Source organism: Lycium ferocissimum, chromosome 12 (assembly GCF_029784015.1).
Source record: "Lycium ferocissimum isolate CSIRO_LF1 chromosome 12, AGI_CSIRO_Lferr_CH_V1, whole genome shotgun sequence".
Taxonomy (NCBI): Eukaryota; Viridiplantae; Streptophyta; class Magnoliopsida; order Solanales; family Solanaceae; genus Lycium; species Lycium ferocissimum.
In genome coordinates, this window is record NC_081353.1 from 39,190,229 (window position 1) to 39,212,493 (window position 22,265).

The 22,265-nt window shown below is 33.2% G+C and overlaps 2 protein-coding genes across 2 annotated transcripts; one reads left to right on the forward strand and one right to left on the reverse strand.

Annotated features, from left to right (window-relative positions):
* Nucleotides 1–12,110: 12,110 nt before the first annotated feature.
* Nucleotides 12,111–16,775, forward strand: LOC132040724 (eukaryotic initiation factor 4A-2-like). The gene is made up of 5 exons (XM_059431393.1): nt 12,111–12,279; nt 13,693–13,762; nt 13,970–14,076; nt 14,166–14,596; nt 15,850–16,775. The coding sequence occupies exons 2-5, from the start codon at nt 13,695–13,697 to the stop codon at nt 16,483–16,485; spliced, it is 1,242 nt and encodes a 413-aa protein (XP_059287376.1). The 5' UTR covers nt 12,111–12,279; nt 13,693–13,694; the 3' UTR covers nt 16,486–16,775.
* A 2,039-nt stretch (nt 16,776–18,814) lies between these two features.
* LOC132040153 (NDR1/HIN1-like protein 6) lies at nt 18,815–20,877 on the reverse strand. The gene is made up of 2 exons (XM_059430770.1): nt 20,336–20,877; nt 18,815–19,453 (listed from the first exon to the last, which is right to left on the reverse strand). Exons 1-2 carry the CDS (start codon nt 20,841–20,843, stop codon nt 19,137–19,139), a joined length of 825 nt encoding a protein of 274 aa, XP_059286753.1. The 5' UTR covers nt 20,844–20,877; the 3' UTR covers nt 18,815–19,136.
* Nucleotides 20,878–22,265: the final 1,388 nt, after the last annotated feature.

Below are 22,265 nucleotides of genomic sequence, written 5' to 3' on the forward strand. Positions count from 1 at the left end.
TTACCTTTAAAAGATGACAATTGGATATTGAAAGTTCCAAACGAATTACGATTTGAAAAAAGATGGAAATAACTAGTGGCAGAGTTACATGCATGTAATGAATTAATGATGCTGTAATCGAACTTCCTTCGTTCAAAAATTATATTGTGCAAATTAATGTAGAAATAACTTTTATTTTTTTTGAAAAATAAAAAATTCTTGTAAAATATATTTACTATGCTACTAAAACAACATAAGCATAATAACCAGTGGCAGATCGATCGAGAGTATGATTTGGGAGTTCATGAGAATCCATTAACTTCTGCACAAATTTTTTAACAAATCAATGTATATGTCTAAAAAAATGATACAAATACTGAATTTAAAAGGAAGAAGCTAGCTAAAACTAAGCTAAATTATACTAAGAGAGCTAAAAATAGTTTTTCATTGATAAGCTCCAAATGAGCTGATAGTGACTACAAATAGCCTCTCTCAAGGAGAAGACTGAACTGAAAATAAGAAATTACAATTGGAGAAAATATGTAAATAACCAAACTAGTATTTTAAACTATAGGGACCTATTTGTAAGTTTCTGGAATTAACAACTAACTCTAATGGGCTCGTTTGGTTGCTGGATGGAGAAAAATTATAATCGGACTAATTTATAAAAATTGGGATTATTTTATCCAAAAGATGGTATAAAATAATCCCTATAAGGATAACTAAAGGTCCGGATTAGAGTGTTTTTTTATCCCACCTTGAGGGTGGAATAACTAATCCGGGGATAACTTATCCTAGGATAAGTTGTTTCCAACCAAATGAGCCCTTAACAGTACAAGCCTTCACAGCCTCCTGTACAACCTTCTCAAGCAACTTCATTTCAGGCCATTTCCATATCGTATAAAAAAATCCATTGTGAACTTGATGCCGCTATAAAATCCCTTAAACTTCAAATTTTGAATTTGCCTCTAATAACAATAGGGGCTGATCTGCATGGTAACATATGATTCACCCAAGGCCAGCCGAAGGACCAAGCGACTGAAGTGGAAGCTTTAGGCCCCTCAATCTGTGAGACCCCATTTTCTATTATAACAGTAGGTTCTAAATAGTTGTGGTTAATTGTCTTTAAGAATATTGAATATTTTTAAGGTTAAAAAATAAAATATCTTCAACAGCAAGAGCATTGAAGAATTTAAATTTTACATTTCTTTTCATTAATTTTCAAGTTTTCTAGGTAGGCGTTTGGACATGAGATGAAATCAGCGTTTGGACATGCGATTTCATCTCATGAGATGAAATCCCAAATCACCCAAAAGGCAAGATTTGGGATTCCAAATCATGATTTCAAATTTTTTAAATGTAAAAGTTGATCCATAAGTTTATATTTTGTAAAAATCAATCCATAATTTGGTAGATATATTTACCAGTTTACTAACCATTTATATCAGATATTAAAAGGTCTACAAATTGGTAGTATATTTATAACAAATTTACTCTTACCAACTATGTGGAGGATTATATTACAGAGTAGTTACACTACAACTCATGTTCAATTTTCCATTTTATTGAACTAAGTTTGATGTTGTTTTTTAGAAATTCCTTCTATTAGCATATTAATTTTGTTATGGACTATTACTTGTTCATTTGGTAAGATTGTATAAGAATTGGGAAAGTTTTGATGGTTTTCACAACTTGGGAGGTTTTATGTCTATAAAAAAAATACAACTTAAAAAATTCAAATTGCATGTCTAAACATGATTTCAAATCATGATTTCATCTCATGTCCAAACGGCTCCTAGCATTATATCAAGCAAAATGTTTATATCAAGCAAAATGAAGTAATCAAAATCTTGTATTAATATCAAGTTATCAACTTCTAGAATCATTTTCTATTATTAGAATATTACACCCTCCTCCTCAAATCATGTAGTAATATATTCCATTTCGCGAAATTCAAACTATGTGAACTTTGATCAATATTTTAAAATGTATTTTTTCAACATTTTAAATAGTATTTTTTAGTTTCATCATCTAACTTTAAATTTTAAAATATTAAGTTGATATCATCCAATTTACGTCGAAAATTAGTCAAATTAATTTTCGATAAAACGAAAAAATGTCACATATTGAGATAGAACTTCTTAATATATATATATATATATATATATATATATATATATATATATATATATATATATATATATATATATGTGTGTGTATATTTTAAATTTGTTCTCTATATATTTAGTACGTCAAACAATAAAATATGAATACGGACTCAAACACACACACACACAAAAAACAAAGTTGAAAAATGAACATTAAATGAAATAAAAAGTTCACATCTTCAAGAAACAAAGTTGTTAGAAGAAACCCATTATAAAAATATTACAAATAACTTCACATCTCAAAAAGCTAGAAAAATGAACTTTAAATGAAATAAAAAGTTATTTTTAAGAAAACAATTCAAGGCCAATAAACAATTTGAAATATGAATAGGGTATACATCAAAAAATTACACACACAATCATAAAACAATAAAACCGTTGAAACTTAAACTTATAACCGTTCCAAATAATTAGGGTGGTCTTTTTAATTTATACAAAAAACTCTCCCGAACCGAACCGAATAGCTCATGGAAATATATTTTATATATTACAAATATGTTTTGAATATATAAAATATATTTTATAAGTCCATTTAAATAAAAAAATTTGGCCACTAAATTTTGGGCCTTTAGTTGATTGGATTTAGTTTCAAACCCATTATAAAAATATTTAAGTAGGCATTAATAACTTCTTGATCTCCTCTCTCATGTAAAAGCTAGAAAATGTTTGTTTTGGTTCAATTCAACATTGTTGTCTTGATTTAAATGAAATATAACACATTTCATTTTAATTACATTGTGTAATTTTTTTAATAGAACATTAAATATTTCATAAGAAATAAATAGCCTTATTTGGTGGTGTATACAAATAGGTTTGTGGAGAGATACGTGTCATTACATTTTAATGGTGGTGTATTTTTAGGTGACACTTTAAAACTAAAATAACTGAAAATTAACCGAAATTTGAGATGATGGGACGGTCTCGAAAAGTCTAATTTTGGTTATACAAAATAAAATAACCGAAAAATTGAGATGGTATAATTTTTTTAAAATAACTTACCGAACCGTCCCATTATTTGACACTATAGAGATCAACTAAATCTTTATGAAAATTGATTGTAAACCCAACTATTCCATTACATAATCAACCAGAACAGCTATGTATTGCTACTTTTTAAGATTAGTAGTGTTGTGGCAGAACCATAATCATTAAAAGAATAATTAAAATATAAAGAAGTATATATACACAGTGTCATGGAGATTCAATATAGTACTTATCTATAAAATATAACTTTTTGGCGAATGAGTGTTAATTGACTCCCTTTAAACAACATAGCTCCGCTCATGTTTATCTAGTAGGATAGGAGCAACATATTCTTATTAATTCCCCTCCGACGAAAAAAACATTATGTTTTAGTTGCTAGAAACTTATTCTACCAAGGGTGAGACACAATGAATAAATTACTTTCATAAATAGAAAAGCAAAACTAGCATAAAGAACATGCTCTTTATATTCTTTCGTCATGATCAAGTTTATGATTTAACATGATGAAGTTTATGATGACGTGATATGGGATAAATGCTTGTGCACATAAATGATAATTATAATCTTTTCTCAAAGTAATTTTTTATTATTACTACTAGTTTACACTATAATCAAGCACCAAATCTAAGCCCCAACAAAATGGAATTTGTTTATATTAATTAATTAAGAAAAAATAAAGCCAACGAATCATCTGTTAAAATTCTGGCAGACTGCGCATTAATTGGACACATCATTTTTCAGATTTGTCAAAGGTGCCTTTTTTTTTTCCTGCATTATTGTGATTATATTATTAATTAATATAAAGCATATATACTTTAAGCTGCTTTTGCGACGTGGCATATTTTTCTCGTGGCTTCACGTATATATGAAAGCGTGTTCGTCTTTGATTGGTTAAAAGTATCATAAAACAATTTTTATCTTGACTTTTGACTTTAATTTTTGTACACCGATAGTGTACATCTTTTTACACATTAAAATAACCTACAACAACAAATAGCCGTTAAATGCTAGTAATATTAGGCCAATGAAGATGAAAGTGTGTTCGTCTTTGATCGGTAAAAGCATCATAAAACAATTTTTATCTTGACTTTTGACTTTAATTTTTGTACACCGATAGTGTACATCTTTTTACAGATTAAAATAACCTACAACAACAAATAGCCGTTAAATGCTAGTATTATTAGGCCAATGAAGATGAAAGTGTGTTCGTCTTTGATCGGTAAAAGCATCATAAAACAATTTTTATCTTGACTTTTGAATTTAATTTTTGTACACCGATAGTGTACATCTTTTTACAGATTAAAATAACCTACAACAACAAATAGCCGTTAAATGCTAGTATTATTAGGCCAATAAAGATGAAAGTGTGTTCGTCTTTGATCGGTAAAAGCATCATAAAACAATTTTTATCTTGACTTTTGACTTTAATTTTTGTATACCGATAGTGTACATCTTTTCATAGATTAAAATAACCTACAACAACAAATAGCCGTTAAATGCTAGTATTATTAGGCCAATGAAGATGAAAGTGTGTTCGTCTTTGATCGGTAAAAGCATCATAAAACAATTTTTATCTTGACTTTTCACTTTAATTTTTGTACACCGATAGTGTACATCTTTTTACAGTTTAAAATAACCTACAACAACAAATAGCCGTTAAATGCTAGTATTATTAGCCAATGAAGATGAAAGCGTGTTCGTCTTTGATTGGTTAAAAGCATCATAAACAATTTTTATCTTGACTTTTCACTTTAATTTTTGTACACCGATAGTGTACATCTTTTTACAGCTTAAAATAACCTACAACAACAAATAGTCGTTAAATGCTATTATTAGGCCAATCAAGATTCATTGATGACCATGCACTAGAGCAAGAGGAGAAAAACGGCCAAAAGGGTGACAGAGTGATCTGAAGCTAATCCAAAATTTTAAGCATATAATATGTATATTTAATGTTAAAATATACAGAGTCCTAGATAAATTTTAAATACTTATTATATAAATCTTTAATATAAATATAATAAGCCAAAATTACTAAACTATCAAATCCGTACATAGAATTCTACCTCAATCCCTGAGGGGACTATTAGAAATATTTAACATTAAAGAAGTATTGGTAAGAGTAACTTGAATTTATGGAGGTGTCTTGTAAGTCAGCCAAGGGTTTTTGTTTTTGATAAAGGGATTATTAAGAAATAAATGGTCTTACAAGTTGAATGGGCTTTCTCACTTAATAATAACCTGGTCTTATAGGTTGATTTTCTTATCAATCTATAACAATTGATATCAAAGCAAGTCGAGTAATGCAGTACTAAAAACCACGACTTGGAGCGGTGGCATGGACCCATGAAGTCAGATGCCAATCATACCAACAAGAGTTTTTGAAAAAACTAAAAGAGAGAGATATAGAGAGAGAGAGAGAGAGAGAGAGAGAGAGAGAGAGAGAGAGAGAGAGAGAGATAGAGAGAGAGAGAGATAGAGAGAGAGAATATATCCCTACCATTATATATATATGTACCAAATATACCCTTCATCCATTAAAGTTGTCCACCTCAACGTGGCGGTCAATTTGATGAGGTGATGCTTTACGTGCGCATTGCCACCTCATCACCCCTAACCCATTTTACTCCTCTCCTCTTCCACCACTAAAATTTCCACCCCCTCCACCACCATTGCCACCATACCGCCATATAATTACCGCTCTAGAAAAAATTGCCCTTCCAATTCTCTCTCTATACATCAATCTTATAGATACTTCAGATATGTAGTGATATTTCCATTTGTTTTCCATGGAAGAAAGAGAACGGAGTATATAGTTATATCCCATCATTTTTTTACCTATCTGAAAGGGAGTCTGTTGTTGTTGTCATCAAATGAACTTTCCTATCATAACCTTTTTGGCAACAAGTGGAGGTGCTTCTAGAACCATTGGGTATTCATTCACTCAGAAATTTTACTGATAATAAGATCATGTAAAACAGGAGCATACAAAACCGTTCACTGTTATCCAAGTTCCAACACAAACATTCTTGAGAGTGTTAATAACTTTAAAATAAAAGCCCCATAATCAAATAATCAAGGAAACATGTCATACAAACATTCAATTCGCTGATTAGAATCAAGAATGAACATTTGGAGGCCAAAAGAAATCAGTATCGTGAGCAAGATAGAATGAGGTTTGATGTAAACCCATTAAAACAAAAAATTATGTTAATCAGGTCTTAGAGCATGAAAAGAAAAGTGAAATTCTGAGAAATTCAAGATTACAAGAATATGTGTTACCAAAATGAAGAGGAACAAGAAAGAGAAGGAGTGAGCCAAGTGAGGACGCAACATGTCCGGACCCTCCAGATCTTCACAGGGAAATGAATCTAGAATTAAAAGGGAAAGTTTCAGTTTGGAGTGTTAGGATTCATCAACTGCGATGGCGGCAATGGTGGTGGAAGGGGTGGAAATTTTAGTGGTGGAAGAGAGGAGGAGAAAAATGGGTTAGGGTTGATGAGATGGCAATGCCACGTGGCATCCACCTCATCAAATGTCATTGTCACATAGGATAGAATATTCAAGATGGATAATTTTAACAGAAGAAGGGTATATTTAAGCCAATAGTATAATAGCAGGGATATATTTGGACCCAAAGTATAACGAGGGGTATATTTAGCCCTTTTCCGTTAAAAAAATGATTACAATCTCAACAAATTCTCACTATTAGAAAAAGATATTTTTTTCCACCGACATTCGGTGAGAAATTTATACTACAAAACATGATGTTCACACCTCATTCTCACTAACCAATTTATTGGGAAAACGCATGGTGGGAAACAGATTTCCACTTAAAAGCTAGGAAACTTCATATTTTTCGGTGTGAAAATACTATTCTATTTAAGTTTTTCCCACCGATTCTCAGTGGAGATAGCCACCAGACATTTTTAAAATATATATATATATATATATATATAGTAGTGTCTAGACCAATGGGACGTTAGAAGTGGTGGCTTGAATCGAGAAAGTGGTGTCAGCCGTGACCATGAGATGATTGGTCGTCGATCAGGCGAGACCAATCATTAATTGTGTACCTATTGAGTCCCTCATTCATCATTGTGAAGTGTGAAGAGTGCTGATAATGAGTTTATAGATTGACTATGTTCTTCCACTTATAATTAAATTAGTCTTTTGAATTGGATTCTCCCGTTAAATGTGAGCATATAATTAAATTCCTATCTGCTATACATAAATTATTAAGGAAATACCCGTAAAGAGAGACACAATTATTCCTTACATGATGGAACTTTCTAGTTACTCTCATCCTATATAATGTCCACAAGACTACACACTGTATTTCCTCATACATAAAATCATAAATCAAAGTCTTTGTCCCTTTCTCATGGAACATTAGATAGCAAATAGCTAGTCTCTTATGTTCCTGTGTCCTTATTCTTGCAAATTGAAGATTCAAACAATTAAAGGGGGTATTTAAGTGAGGTGACAGAAGAGAGTGAGCACACATGGTGTTTTCTTACATGATATGTATATGCTAATTTCATGCTTGAAGCTATGTGTGTTCACCCTCTCTGTCGCCTACTTATCTCTCTCTCACTCTAGACCTTAGATATTACAAATTTATTTATAACATATACGTCTGTAGAGGAGTCATGGAGCAACAGTTATCTTTGTGTGGCCTATATATCAAGAATAAGCTCTCTCCGATCACGTGCACCGAATTACCGCATATTTGTCTGTCTATGGATTTTCCTATATGCTCTAATAGCAATACATAGGTAGATAGTTCTCTACATATGCTGCATATATTCATCTCAATTCTTTCCTCTTGGTACCCTTTTAGGGCTTGGAAACTTTGGAGGGGGATTCTGTTTCAGTTATCTATTCTTGCTTTGAGTCGGTGTCCAGGTTTTTGGAGTATTCCCAACAATTCAACTAGAAAACCACAGGAATGGAGGCCTTTAACCCGAAGACTTCATAGGCAGATCCAAGATTTGACGACTTCAACTATTAGTAATTGAGTTCTCTCTCTCTCTTTTTTTTTTTTTTTTTTTACTTATTTAGTAAATTTTCCTAACACGAGATCTGGGTCACTATTGGATTCTGCCGAATCCACATCCTGAAGGTCTCGAGTTCGGGATGTGAAAATGGAGTCTCCTTTGATACGAACTGCTAAAATACCTCAGGGTAGGGTTTTTATGTACCACGCAAATCCAAATTCCTGGGGTCAAGTTTTGGACACCAAATAATTAAAAATAAACATAGGAAAACCCCAAGAAAATTGCGCATGGCGTTGTCCAATTTGCAGTCAGATCTCTTGTGATATTTTTCCAAGGAAATTACCTAGAGGTTAATGTTTAGGGCTTCTACAAAAACTTAGCAATTAGGGATTCGTTAAATTTTTCCTCTTTTATAGTATTTACTTATGCGCTGAAAAGTAATTTTTATAGGGAAAATTTTATGACCTTAGCTTCTTCTATAAATTCCGTTGACAGTTTTTCTATGGGTCGACTTTGGGAACATCTGCTATTGTCAACACTTCAGTGCTTGTACTTATAATATGAGTTTAAGTTTTGTGCTCTTATTTCGTCAGGTAGAATTGATTTATAATAACAGATAAATTTTTGTTGCAAGTTTGATATGGTTATTTAAAAAATAGAATAATAATTTGCTATAGCTAGTTAAAATAAACTAATGAATATAAAAAACTCTATGTTATTGATATGTATAACTTAAATTCTTAAAATATAGGTTTTCATAATGCTATCCACATGCAGGCAGATTGGATCCCATGGGAAGAAGAAAAAATGAACCATTTTCTAGTTGTGATTATTGACATTAATTTTTCTTTTCGTTCTTGATTAAAGTTGGTTTTATTACTATCTTGTGATATTATCATCTGTTCTAAAGTCTACTACTGTCTGCACTGTGCTTTTCCTACGCATTATTCAACTCAAAATTAATTAAACAGATAAAGTCTCGTAATTTATTTTAACCATCAAGAGTCTAAAGTTCATTAATTTCGATTGGTTGAACATCTTAATTTTCATGTTTATTCCAAGAGCTAGAATTTTTATAAGAAATTTAAAATATCAAAAAAGTAAATATATGAAAAGTCAAGAGGATTAAATATTTATTATATATACATAAAAAAAAAAAACTTTAATCTTATATATCGAGCGCAATTTTTTGACGAAGGTGGTTTACTTTTGGCGCCCATCTAAACCATCTTGTGTTACCCAAGGTCTGCCAGAATTAGGCCCATTAAGGCACAATAGATGTTGCCCCTCAAATTGATGGTCTTTAATTTTTGCCCTTCACGTAGAAATTTTGAGGTTCTGGGTTCGAACCCCCGCTTCGGCATAAAATTAAAAAATAATTTCGCAAGGCAAGGCTTGGGAAAAGTTATGCCGGAGTCGGCATACACGCGCTTAAGGCAAAACTAAAGTCAGCCGGACGGGGTAAGACTTTGCCTTGAGGCATATATTTTATTTTATTTACTTTGCAAAACAAACTTTTAGTTATGCCTTAAGAAAAAGTTCCGCCTTATGAGGCATAGTTTTAGTTATGCCTTAACTAAGATTCTGTCCCATAAGGCATAACTAAACTATGCCTTAAGGAAAAGTCATAAGGCGAAACTTTTCCTTAAGGCAAAGTCTATGCCTTAAGGAAAGATTCCGCTTTCCGGGGCATACTTTTAGTTATGGCTTAACTAAAATTCTGCCCCATAAGGCACAACTAAACTATGCAAAATGTTCTGCCGGATCCGGCATAACTTTAGTCATGCCTTAAGCGTGCGTATGCCGGCTCCGGAATAACTTTCCCAAGTCTTGCCTTGCGAAATTATTTTTTTATTTTTATGCCTGAGCGGGGGTTCGAACCCAAAACCTCAGGGTTTCTACGCGAAGGGCAAAACTTAAAGACCACAAACATGAGGGGCAAAATCTAAAGACCACCCCAAAAGAAGGGCAATCCGCGCAAAAAAATGTAGACAATCCGCCCTTAATGAACTTCTAACTATGGGTTTACATGGGGCGGTTTGATTCGATTTTTATCGAATCAACTATATCGGTTTGGGTCGGTTCAGTTTTATTAGTTATTTTGTGATTTTTTTTATTTTTTTTGTCTCATGACTACTATTTCAATCTTATTTTTTCAAGTTATAGATAAGTGTTAATAAATTAATATATGTTTAGTAGTAATTGACAAACATATGTACTATAAACACATCATAGTTATTTTGTACTAACAATAATTTTTCAATGATGTATGCGTTTAAACTTAACAAATTTTAATCATTAAACACAAAAGTCAACATGAAACCTAAAAACTTATACACTTTGTTTAATTTTAAAAAATAACCGATAATACAATATATCAAATTCGAAGAAAATATAAATTAAATATACCTTGAAATATGAAGATGAAAGAACAAATAAATTGACTCATTTCAATAACACTTGATAATAAATTAAGCATTATTTAAAGTACATAAAAATGGATGCACCATACAGTTGTATTAAACATCCAATGTTGAGAGAATCACAAATATTTCTTGACATATGTTTCTAAAGAAAATCTTATGTAAAATAAATAAAAAAATTATATAAAATTTATATATTTGTATGTCGGTTTGGTTCGATTTTTTTCTTAATTAATATCAAACCAATCCTAGTTGGTCTGTTTTGTTGGTTTGGTTTGATCTTTGGATTTAATATGATTTTTCGATTTGGTTTGTACACCAATACTTCCAAGTATATATATGTGTGTGTGGAAAAAGAAGTAGAAATAACACTAGATTACCTTTAGCTATGTTTTAGTTTAGCAAGTCTTAAAAATTATTTAAATTGGATAGTTAGAGTCAACAATCTTAAACCGTTCCTCCACAATCTTAGACCGTTCCTCCTCTTTCTCATTCTTCAGACCTTTGGGTTTAAAATTTGAACTACTAAACCAAACTTTAAATCCAATACTTGAGTCACTTCACAAAATCAAATTTATATATCTTTATTTAATTGTGAGATTGCTAAAATTTATAAACGCCGTAAATTTTGACTATTTTTTAAGTGACACTCTTAAAACTCCTCCTCTTCTTTCTTTAGGCCTTCGGGTCTAAAGTTTGAACTGCTTAAACTAAAACTTCATATATGAAACTCATATCAAACTTTAGATACGAGTTTGAAACTTCATACCCGAAGGTCTAAAGTTTGGCTTTAAGCCGGCTAAATTTGATAGGCTTTAAAAACTTCCGCTATTTCTTAAATAGCAAAAAAAATTGACAATTAAATAGCAATATTAAAAATGGCTATTTGTGCACTTTGCCAACAAAAAGTCTGATTGCCTATTGTCCCTTTTTTTTTCTTTTTCTTTATTCAACTCCTTTCATTTTTCTTGATGATAAGATAATGTTTTTTCCTTTCCATTTCACTTAGTGGAATCCACGTTATTAGTGATTACCATAACTCAATTATGCAGTGACAAGATTAGAATTTCACAAGAGAATATAATCCCCCTATTGAAGCGGTCCAAAATCCCTTAAAAAAAAAAAAAAACACACACACACACACACCCCCTACCTATTTTTCTTTATTCCCTCAATTGTAATTTATGTGCAGCAACTAAAATTTCGAGATTCCAATTTTTAAACTTTGATCGTGTATTTAGTGGCTTTTCATTTTTTCTTGAATCGGCGATCTATCGAAAAACATCTCATCTTATAAAGATAGAGGTAAAATGACACTCTATTCCCTTCAGACATAAAAGTTTTAAGCTTTAGGAAATAAATGTATATATTTAAAAATTACGTAAAAAATACGATAAAGTGCAATAAAAAATATTTGAAAGACTTATTAAAAAAATTCGGTCGACGAAAAACTTGATCAACTCGCCACATAATTTATGTTTTTTTTTTTTTTTTTTTTACCCCAAAAGACATGAAAAATAAAAAAGAAAAATAAATTTGAAAAAAAAAAAGAAAAGACATGAGTCTCATAAAACTCATTCTCCATCAGATATTGTGTTCCTTAACTCCACGGTGTAGATCCGAGGAGTTTTTGGAAAAAAAAAGGTTGCAGTCTTCACAAACCCTAATTTCCATTTTTCTCAAATCTTTTAGATCCCTCTTTAACATACTTCAAATCATTATCAGGTAACTCTTTTTTTCTTGCATCTTCCTTTTTTTTTTCTTTTTTTTTTTCCAATTTTACTTTATCTTTTTAGATTTTTATATGTCTTAGTTTTTGTTTTGATTGAAAGACTGAGTTTTTATGGTTCATTTTTGTTGTGTAGTGGTTTTTGTATAGTTTGGTCTTGTGGGGTTTGATGGTTTGTTCTTATATTATGTGGGTTGGTTTTGATTCTTGATTTAAATAACTGGAAAATGAGGGATCTATTAATAGTTTTCAAGATTATTGAGTATTGTGGAATAAAATGGGTCAAAGATTAATATAGCTAACCCCAAGTTGCTAGAGATTGAGGCTTAGCTGTTGTAGTTGTAGTGGTGTGCTAAAGGGGTTAGCTTTGCAAAGATTAGAGGGGTTGGTAAGTTTGGAAGAATCGAAAAAGGCGAGGAGAGACTATAATGCCTCGATGTGCGCCAAAAACTTGACATTCTTTCCGTTGTTTTGATGTATATTTTCCACTATCTCAGCTCCATGAGTGATGTTATTTAGTATTGTGGAATAAAACGGGTCAAAGGATTCATGTAGTTAACCCCAAGTAGCTTGAGATTGAGGCTTAGCTGTTGCAGTTGTAGTTGTAGTAGTGTGAAAAAAGTGGTTTACTTTGCAAAGATTTGAGGGGTTGGTAAGTTGGGAAGAACTGAATAAGACTAGGAGAGACTATAATGCCTCCACGTGCGCTAAAACTTGACATTCTTTCCATTGTTTTGATGTATATGTTCCGCTATCTCAGCTCGATGAGTGATGTATGTCTGCTCATCCGAAACTAGAGCTATAAATGCTTTATGTCGTTTCATTCCCGTTCTTCATTTCCTTCTTCTCGAATCCAAGGGGGACTTCTCATATTTAGAATCTAGCTGTGAGTATCTATTGTTTGTTTATGGGCACCTCGCCTCCTTAACACTTCCTTCATTCTCGTCCCTTGTTACTTTGATCCAGTGTCAAATAGCTATTAAAATTGGGTTGCGCTGTCTGGAAAAGTTATTTCTATCTTTATTCTCCCCCTTTTACTTATTCAAAAAAAAAAAAGGAGAAATGATGCATCTTGACTCTTGCATATGCCCTCTATAATAATTGAAGGAAAGAACAGATAATGTTATTGATATTCGGTGAATTACAAAAAAAATTGTGAATTTGTTGAAGCGTTTTGGGTCTTAAGCTACCTTACTTATTATTTTATATGTCATGGAGTTAGGCTTAGACTTTTTATCATCTACAGAATGTTCAATGAATTGCCATGTGACTGCTAAGATTTGTTATTTGTTAATTGAAAAAATTAGTTTCGATTTTTTTTTTTTGAAATTGTTTATACTACTATACGAGAACTATTCTGATATTAAAGCATAGTTGATTGATTTGGTTGTTTCTTTTATTCCATGCAGTCATGGCAGGATCAGCACCAGAGGGTTCTCAGTTTGATGCTCGTCAATTCGATGCGAAAATGTCAGAGCTGTAAGTTATATCTTCTCCATCCTATATTGAGGTCATCTTGATTTGGCTGCAGAAAGCATCCTGGTCTTTTACTCCCCCCCCCCCCCCCCCCCCCCCCCCCTTCCTTTTCTTTTCAATTTACTGATTATCACTTTCTGCTGATATTTTGGCCTCTAGCCTTTGCCATGATTTGATCGACTTTTGTGGTTGTTTGAAATGCCAAAACAGGATTGGTGCTGAACAACAGGAATTCTTCACATCATACGATGAGGTTTATGAGAGTTTCGATGCCATGGGTTTGCAAGAAAACCTTTTGAGGGGCATCTATGCCTATGGTAAATTGACATCTCATAATTTTTGTTTCCGTTCCTCCATTTTCCCCAGATTTTACTGGGATGTGAACAGTTATTTGAATTTCTTGAAGGTTTTGAGAAGCCATCTGCTATTCAGCAAAGGGGCATTGTTCCCTTTACCAAGGGCCTTGACGTTATCCAGCAGGCACAATCTGGAACTGGAAAGACGGCAACTTTCTGCTCTGGAATTCTCCAGCAGCTTGATTACAGTTTAGTTGAATGTCAGGCACTGGTTCTTGCACCAACTCGTGAGCTAGCACAACAGATTGAGAAGGTCATGCGAGCACTTGGTGACTATCTGGGTGTGAAGGTTCATGCTTGTGTTGGGGGTACCAGTGTCCGTGAGGATCAGCGTATCCTTCAGAGCGGTGTTCATGTTGTGGTTGGTACTCCAGGCCGTGTCTTTGACATGTTGCGCAGGCAGTCTCTTCGCCCCGACCACATCAAGATGTTCGTTCTGGATGAAGCTGATGAAATGCTCTCTAGAGGTTTCAAGGATCAGGTAGCCGTTTTACTTTAATTTTTGCTTCTTCTTTTTCCAACTCAAAGTGGAAGTTAATTTCTTATTTTGTTACTCAGTGATGTTTCTGTGTTTGAAGGTTAATTAACAAATCAGAAGTTGATTATTGCCCCCCTTTTCCTTACTTTCAAAGTAGAATTCTCTTTTTATTAAAAAAAAAATTATGAAGTGAGGTGCAATTCACTTTTTAAATGTGTTTACTTATTAATTATTAGTAGGTGAACTAATAAGCTTAGACTGATTTGTTTGTAATATGTTTCTTTCTCCATCTTTTGGACTTCATTAGCTCTTTTGTTCTGGCCTAGTTAGTTATGTGTAGCCGGCAAGAAAATTTGTTGTAAGCTTAAATGCCAAATCCTATCATTGCCTTTTATTGAAATCACTTACTTCATTAAAAGAAAAAAAGTAATATGTTTCAATCTCTTGTCCATCAACTATTCCGCATTCCCACACTAGTTGAGTTCAGTTATATGGATTCTATATATACAGCTTGATTTGGACCTGTTTCACTCCAAAGCTCAATAATCTGAAATTTAAATCTTGTTAGAGATTCTCTAAAATTCAATGTTTTTCAAGTCTCGCAGCTTATATGTAACTAGTACAAGGACTTTTAACAAACACTAGATTCTTGAACTCGTTGGTATTGCTATAAGGATCATTTGCTTTCTGGATTAGTTTCCACGATACTTTAGGTCTACCTTATCTCTCCTACTGTATCTTTTTTTTTTTTGAAACTGGTAACTATCTTTCCTACCATATCATTATAGTCCTGTGCCTACGGATCAGAACATTTGAGGGTCTGTGTAGGATGAGAGAACCATCTCTAGCGACCATTTTTGAAGTTATATTATATGTGTGCTTTTTATGTTCTCCGTCAAATGTGGTTACGGCTAATCTTGTCAAATCATATATGTCCGCACATTTGATAATCTTTGCAATACTATGACATTTGTGAATATGTTTTGGTCTTTGATGCCAAACATTCATTCTCATACTAGGTCCACATTCATTTCAAGAGGTTATGTAAGTCTCACTCTTTCTTTCATAAAGTTTGATTTGCTTGAAAATTGTGCTGTGTTATTGATCTGTTTATTGGTGAATCGTTTCCCCCCCTCATCATTGCAGCCTTGTTGTGCTCTTAACCTCTTTTAAGAATTGCTGCCTGCTTTTGCTGGTCGTTTCCTTCTTGGTTTTGATGATTTATCTTGTCCCATGACACAATTATTATTTTCCAGATTTATGATATATTCCAACTTTTGCCACCAAAAATCCAAGTGGGTGTTTTCTCTGCAACTATGCCACCAGAGGCCCTTGAGATTACTAGAAAATTCATGAACAAGCCCGTGAGGATTCTTGTGAAGCGTGATGAGCTAACTCTTGAAGGTATCAAACAATTTTATGTCAATGTTGAAAAGGAAGAGTGGAAGCTTGAAACACTTTGTGATCTTTACGAGACCTTGGCCATCACCCAGAGTGTCATTTTTGTTAACACTAGGCGAAAGGTTGATTGGCTTACCGATAAGATGCGCGGTCGTGATCACACCGTATCTGCAACTCATGGAGACATGGATCAGAACACAAGAGACATCATTATGAGGGAGTTCCGATCTGGCTCATCTCGTGTGCTTATCACAACCGATCTCCTCGCTCGTGGTATTGATGTCCAGCAAGTCTCCCTTGTTATTAACTACGATCTGCCAACTCAACCAGAAAACTACCTGCATCGTATTGGTCGTAGTGGACGATTTGGAAGGAAGGGTGTTGCTATCAACTTTGTCACCAAGGATGATGAAAGGATGCTTTTTGACATACAGAAGTTTTATAATGTCGTAGTTGAGGAGCTCCCCGCCAATGTTGCTGATCTCCTTTGATGCGATTTTTGGGTCTGCGAGGGGAATTTTGTTCCCTACATGAAGTAGTTTAATAGGTTTATTCTTAGGTTTAGTTTCAGTTTGTACTGGACTTGGAGTTGCGAAATGCTGGTCCCATGATTTGCCTAGCACCAGTTACTTTCCCAATTCAGTTGAACTTCAGAGTCAACTATTGCAAATTTTGTTTGGTTTGTTATTTTGTATTTTAAGTGTCCAAATAACTTCGGATTTGGTTGTTTGAATTGTTAAATTGAGCTATTTTTCTGTGGAAGGTAAGGCTTTTAGTTGGACTTCTGTTTTCTCAATTTGATGCTACACTTGTACTGCAGATTTTATGCAGTTTGCTTTTGATGTACCCCATTCCCACAAAGAATGCTAAACACGGTAAGAGAAGGATAAGTCGGTTTTTGTATTTTTGGTTTAACCATCTGATGACATAATCCACTTTTTCTTGCCCAGTCAATCAAGATTCATGTCATATAGGTCCTCTAAGATTTGCCCAACCAACCAGGATTCATGCCAGATAAGTCCTCTAATCGAGACGAACTAATAGGATTCATGCAGATTAGACCAACCAATAGGATTCATAGCGGGTAGGTCCTTAAATCGAGAAGGTAAAACTTGTCCAGTCAATCAGGATCCGTGCTGAATAGATCCTCTAATATGGAAGGTAAAATGTCTTAGGTCCATTGTTTCTTGCCCAATCAATTGGGATCCATGTCAGGTAGGTCCTTTAAGATTTGCCCAACCAGTAAGGATTCATGCCGAGTAGGTCCTCTAAACGAAATCAACCAATTAGGATTCATGTCGGGTAGATTCTCTAATCGAGAAGGTAAACTTGCCCAACCAATCAGGATTCACGCTAGGTAGATCCTCTTATAAAGAAGGTAAACGTATTTGGATAAAAATGGAGAGATCACAACCATCTCTAACATGCTTTACTATTAATAGTAGGATGGAGTGACTACTATGTTCATAGGTCTACTTCAACTTGCCAGTTGTTATATTGAACTACTATGTGCTTATACTCCACATATTGAGCTACTATGTGCTTATATTTCATCTTGTGTCTAACCCTCAATATCAAATTAGTTGGGTTCGAAAATTCCTCATATCATTCCATTCTATTTAGACTTACTACTATTCTAATATAATGCTTCAAAGTGATGCAGAGCTATGTGTATGTTACTGCTAAAGTTATTCTATATGTACCTAGAGACTTACTGAAAGTGAGTTAAGTGCAAGTGCAGCTTCAACTAGATTAGCTTTGGCTAAATAACTCCGATTTCGTAAAATTCATACTCCAAAACTTTCGCTTTTTGGCATAGCCAGTGGAAGGCTCGCACGATGGGCCACTAGCTCAGTGATAGAGCATGCTCCTGACAATTGCGTGATTCAACTTTCAATTTTCGTGGGATCCGAGAGGTCAGGAGAGGACCACCACGGCTCCTCTCTACTCGAGTATCCATATATCCCTTATCAGTGTACGGACAACAATCTCTCGAACAAAAGTTTAGGTTCGGCTCAAAGAAAAAAAATGAAATGGAGCACCTAATTAACACGCATCTTCACACACTACGAGGGAACGAATCTCATCCATCTCACCATTTTTTTTTACGCCACATTACTTCAAGTTATTCGAAAAGAGAGAGAATAGATCTACTGATTACGAGATCCTAGGAACAAAGCCAGCTAGCAAATTGAAAAGGAAACAGAACTGAAACACTTGTATCTTAAGTTCCATTGTCCGAGGCTGATTTCTGATGAGCTATTCTTCAATGTAATTATTTGAATTTTAATTAAAATTAATTATAAATAGAAAAAAGCTAGGTGATCTAAATCACCCTCCTCGGGGAGTGTGCCTTTTTTTTTCTTTTTTCGAAACCCTGCATACGCGAGATGCTAATGTACCAGGCTGCCAACAACAACAACACCGGCAACAACAACATACCCAGTGGAGCACCAGGTTGCCCTTTTTTTAAAAAGTTAGTATATATAGAGAAAAAATAAAGCAAAGAAAAAATGTCAAGGAAATAAATAAGGCTTGATTGAAATCTATAAATTAGTATATATAGAGAAAAAATAAAGCAAAGAAAAAATGTCAAGGAAATAAATAAGGCTTGATTGAAATCTATAAAATTTAATTAGAGTTCAGATTAACTTAAAAAGATGATTACAGGTAATTTCTTAAATAGCAACAATTAATAACTTAAAATAAATGATGCATACCTTATTGCAACAAATTAATTATAATAAATTAGATTATTACACCGTGAGAATTTAACTATATCCACAAAAAAGAATTATAAAGATATTAAAAAACAAAAACTTTGGAATAAATATATCAAACTCTATATTCATAAACATTCTAGATACAATAAATATTCTCCTTCCATTTGCCTTGTCTCTACTAATATAATACAACACTGAATAAATTGCAAAATTCAAGCAAACAATAAAAATAAAAACAACCAAAAATATAAAAGTATAAAATGAATCAAAAGGTCGATTCCACAAGTGAGGGTTGCTCAGTTGGTAAATCAACTCTACCCAGGGTCGGTACGTCCAGGTTCAGGTTCAGGTTCAAGTCACACTATGACTTGAAGAGGAAGTGTGGAAACGCCATAGATATTTGGTTAAAAATAAATAAATTAAAAGGTCCATTTTAAGATCTTCATTCTTAAATCAGCCTTACATTTAGCATTCTTGATTGAAGCCACCACAGGAGTTTTTCCAGTGGGTATTTTTCCATGTATTCCTTCACAAGTAACTCTGATTCCCACTTTTTTACTCTTCAATTTATTCATTTTTGCTACCACCATTGTATCCAACAAGATCTTCAATGGTAATCCATTTTTTCTCTTCATATCTGATTTCAAAGATGAAACTGAATCCGCATCAAGCACTTGAGACGCCATTGATAAAGTTGAATGAATAATTGTAATATTATTTGGACCATTGTTGAATCCTGTGAATAGGGGTGACAAAATTAGCACATGAAAACATGATCCGCTCAACCCGCTCATGTTTGAGCTAGTAGCGATCAATCTATTTATCAGCTCAGCTCATTCTAAAATTGAACTGATATGTAGCCCAAATTGAGGATGAAATCTTATTAAAATCTCTTCAAAAATACATTTTTAAAATTTGATATATTATATATAGTCATAATGAAGAAGAAAATATTTTGTTAGGTTCTCTATTCGGTTCAAAATAAGTGTCCAATTTTGATTCAAAATAAGCTCACAAAATCAAGGAGAAATTAACTTTATTTTTTCTTATTTGCCCCTATTTACATAAAACAATAAATAAGCAAGAGTCTTAGTAATTAAAGATAGTTTAGTCAAAATATCTTCTTCTTTTTTTTCTACGAGTTAATATTTTCTTAAGGTAAAAAAGACTAAATGAACACTTATTTTGAAGCAGAGAAGTAGGTAAAAATTATTCAGCCCAAGCAACTATTAATCCAGCCATTTTGACCCGCCTAAATTTAGCTCAATCCACCCGATTGATACACCTTACTTGTAGGGCTCATGTACCATTTTTCGTCGATGTGTGTGGATTCGCGGTGAATTAAACAGAGCTGGTAACTTTCGACGATTTAACGGAGCGAGAATGAGGGTGGTATTTATTCAATAAATAGTAAATATGAAATGATGAATAACTTTAAAAAATATAACAACATCGGTTGTTTGCTCAATACCACAAATCTTAAATGTTTGGCTTTTGCTGGTGGAAATTGTAAAATTTAAATTTGGTAGGAGCAGTGGTGGTAATGCTTGTTACCTGATACCACAAATCTTAAAAATTAAACTCATAAAATTTAAATTTTGGATCCGTCTCTGCTTACCTGTGAACGATCCATTGGCTAGTACGACTGAATTTGACACCACTGTCAAGGAAACGGCGTCGTAGTTGTAAATCAGCTTTTTATTCGGATTTTTCGTCGAGAGCGTGATGTTGACCTTCGCGGTGAGGCGCGTGGTATCATCAGAGCTAGTACCGAGTTTGAATTGTGTGATTTTAACGGAGGAAACGGAGAATGAGGGTGGTTTAGGACGGAAGAGCAAGTAGAAACACGCGCCGGAAATTGCGGCTAGGAGAAGGATAGTGGAAATGATGAGAAGAGACCAAAAACAACAGTAGCAAAAACATCGACGGCAACTGCAATGTTTGCGGTTGTGTCGGTGGTATGCGGTTGGTGTTGGTCTGTAAGGAATGCGGTTTGGATTGTATGTTTGGCTTTTTGCTGGTGGAAATTGTAGTGGTTTTGTGGTGGTAGTTGTGGGATTGGTGGTAGGAGCAGTGGTGGTAATGCCATTGTTGGGCTTGGCTGAAGGGTGAACTCTATCAGCCATTTTTGGAGAGTGAATTTAGCTTAGATTTAGATTTGGCTGAAGGAAAATAGAATTTATACACCCATTTAGAATTTTTAATCATTCTACTTCCTCCGTCTCAAATTATCCGCCGTTGTTTTTTATTTTTACAAGCTCCTTAAGATAATTAGGAGGGATATTTGACATACTTAACTTTTATTTATATTTAAGTTATAATCTTTTTCATTAATGATAAAATTCTACTATAGGTAAAATGAAAAAAAAAATTAATTATATCTTGAACTTCTAAAACAACGAATATTTTAATCATTCTACTACCTCCGTAATTATTTTTTTTTTTACAAGCTCGATATTTGAAAGAATTTGAAGTATTATTTAATTACTCAAGTATTATTATTTTGAATTTTAAGATACAAAGGTTTTAAGAAATAATTCAAATATAACATTGTTTTTAAATAATTTAACCGAAACCACACATTTTAATTAACTATGCTGAGTCATATATCACTAGGTTCAAAATCATAATTTATCAATAATCGAGGGATCAAAAGTGGTATCATTCCTCATTTTAAAAGAAAAAATACTCCTAGGGGTCTTTTAGTTTGTGAGAAGTTATCCTAAAATTATAATGTGGGGATTGTAATACAAAAATTAATAATTACAGAATTATTAGTATAATATACTTTTTGGTCAGTTGGAGTTGGTCGGTAAGGATGCGATTGGGATATACCAATAAATTACAGAATTATTAGTAATATACTTTTGCGGCAGGGGCATTTGTGACAGTTGGCTTTGCTGAAGGGTGAACACTATTGGCCATTATTGACCGAGTGTGAATGAGCTTAGATTTTAGATTCGAAGAAAGAAGAAAAATGGAATTTGTACCCCAATCACTTCACAAAGGTGTTTGACTAACGTCGGTGGACTTGTGGAATTAGTTTAGTTGCATGCAATTTTTAAAATGTTGTCGGGTGTATATTGAATTCTCTAAAAATAATTTATTTTGTAGTATTTGACACGAATACGATAATATTTTAGAAGAATCTGAATAATTCTCTAAGTAGGTGTTTGGCCATGAAAATTAAATATTTTTCACTTTATTTGAAAATTTGGAGTTGGAGTTATGTTTGGTTATAGTTTTTGCAAAAAATATTTGGTTGTTTGAATGTATTGAAAGTGAAAAAAGGTTTTCGTTGTAAATTGCCAAACGCTGATTTTCAAATAAAGTGAAATAATTTTCAGGAAAAAAAGTGAAAAATTTTCATGGCCAAACGGGCCCTAAAAGTACTACTCCCTCCGTCCCAAAAAGGTTTGTGTTTTAACTTGACGTAAATTTAAGAAATAAATAAAGACTTTTGAAATGTGTAAATGTTCAAGCCTTACATTTGTGTGGTTGTAAGGCTGTAAATCATCTCACAGAGTTAAAATGTTTCTAAATATAGA